The following is a 2,244-nucleotide window of genomic DNA, read 5'->3' on the forward strand; positions in this document are numbered from 1 at the left end:
TTATTATATATATTTAAATTTATTAAATTATAATAAAAATTATAATAATTTATTGTCGATTTCATTATTATTTTAGTTGAATCTATTAAATTTTCCTTATATTTTAAATTAAATTAAATTTTATTAAATTATTTGTGTTATTAATTTAATTTAAAATTAAATTATTACAAATTTTTTTATTTTCTTATTTCAATCAACTTAGTTTTCCGTATTCTATATTTGGTAAATAATAATTTTTTATTCATGAATACAAATATTTAAAATTTCTGAAATTTAATATTATTTTCGTATTCTTTAAATTACTGAATGTAATTTTTCTTATATTATTAGCACAATCTGATTTATAGAATCTCAACAAATCTCCGAAAAATATATTTTTAATGCACTTAATTGAGATAATGTATAATAATTTTATTATAATATTTAAATAATATTTATTTTCAGCAATGGAGATAATTTATATAAACTTTAAAAACTGTAACTGTAGGATATACAGATACAAATTATACAGATAATTATAATCTATTATAATTTTCAAATTTTTCATTCTGTTCGTTTATAACTTCTAATCAAATTTTAGTTGAAAAAATTATATAATTCTTTCACTCTTTCAATCTTACAACTAGGCATTGGGTTTGTTGTTTCAATATCGACAAGATACGATATATTCTAAAGCCCACTTCAAGTAACTTAATCAAATATGTTTTGTTGTTGTATTTGTTGTATTTTTTTAAATTGGAATCGCTCTTGTTGTAGTTGTTCTTCATCTATAGCTGGCATCAATTGCAGTTCTTTTTCAATGTTCCTTAAACCAAACAACAACCATGTTTCGTTGTGAGTTTTCATTTCGAAGTGTATGGGATATTCTTCTTCATAATTACTATCAGTTTCAAATATTTCGAAATTGTCACCGCAATTTAGAGCTTCATGCAAATTCAATTTGGCCTTTTCACCATAAGATACATTACACTTTTCGCAAGTAAACTTAGCTTTTGGATCATCATTCTGTGCGAATTCCACTGGTTTAGTGATTTCCATGAAATGTTGAAAGTCACCTTCTACATCTTCAAGTATGACAAAATCACGATTTTCTTTACGGCTAGCAGGTAGACCAGCAAGATAAAAAGGTACTGTGTATAACTCCAAAGAGGTATGACACAGCTGCAAACAATACAAATTCACGTTTTTCAAAGACGTCAAAAAGAATTTGTTTCCGCTAGTTTTATAGTTCAAGTAAGCTTCGGTAATAGTATCAATATTGCAGCTCTCTTTCTTTTCATTTTCACGTTTCAATTCTTCTGGGTCGACGTCAATAGTTACGCCCTTAACGCGGAATTTTCGGGGTAATGACATTTTCTTCACACCATTAATAAAATTGCTTCGTTCCATTCTTAGATAAACATTCAAACGGTTAATTCTAAAGTTGTCGGTATTTAAATAACCAAGTGATTTCATAAAAGTCTTCACCTTCTCCAATAACAGTATGAATAACATATCAATACTATCATCAATATCGAAATGATTCTCAATGGCTAACTCAGTACTTTCAAAAACAAAATTGTAGTTATTAATTTTTACGTAGAATGAGGTTTGTATATATACTTTCTCGGATATAACAAAAAGTATGCGTATAGTGGATGGAAGTTCATCGATAGCTGCAGCTGCCAAAAAATCCATATTGCCTTCAGTAGCGTTATCATGTTTCATTATAAAAGTATTTGTGTCATTGTCGATAATCGCGCGCAATTTTGCTCGCTCATCATGTGTCATTCTCAAGTTGGTGACATAAGAATTCCTTACATAATGCTTTCCCAATGGCTCGTTACGTTCGGTTATATCATAACAAGTTTCACAGTCAATGATTTTACCACGCTTGGTGTGCCAACGATGAATAAATTCCCTTGTTTCGGGGCTATATACGCTGTAAGTAAAGCTGGAGTTGGGTTCCTGAGATGGAGCAATTTCATTAAACCGATTCATTATTCTTCACTATTATTCACTTTTAAAATCAAATATGAAAATTACTTTAATAATAACTATTAGTTGAATTAACTTTGTAATACACACAATGATGTTTACTTTTGAACTGATTGATGTTAATGATTTTCTCTCAGCTTATATACACCTGAAATGACCTTCAGATAAAGTAAAATACAATTATTTCACACATTAACTCCTTGCTATTAAGTAGAACTGTAGGGTTTTTTCCTCAACATTAATTACCTATGCAATTCTATTGTTTGT

The 2,244-nt window shown here is 28.0% G+C and overlaps 1 protein-coding gene across 1 annotated transcript; it reads right to left on the reverse strand.

The window, feature by feature from the left end:
• Positions 1 to 690: 690 nt before the first annotated feature.
• LOC119666685 (protein terminus-like) lies at positions 691 to 1,980 on the reverse strand. The gene has a single exon (XM_038075966.1). The coding sequence runs from the start codon at positions 1,978 to 1,980 to the stop codon at positions 691 to 693; it is 1,290 nt and encodes a 429-aa protein (XP_037931894.1).
• Positions 1,981 to 2,244: the final 264 nt, after the last annotated feature.

Source organism: Teleopsis dalmanni, chromosome 1 (genome assembly GCF_002237135.1).
Source record: "Teleopsis dalmanni isolate 2A chromosome 1, ASM223713v2, whole genome shotgun sequence".
Taxonomy (NCBI): Eukaryota; Metazoa; Arthropoda; class Insecta; order Diptera; family Diopsidae; genus Teleopsis; species Teleopsis dalmanni.

Coding starts and splice junctions, on each gene's coding strand:
- LOC119666685 (XM_038075966.1), bottom strand. CDS start 1,980: ATGAATCGGTTTAATGAAATTGCTCCATCTCAGGAACCCAACTCCAGC.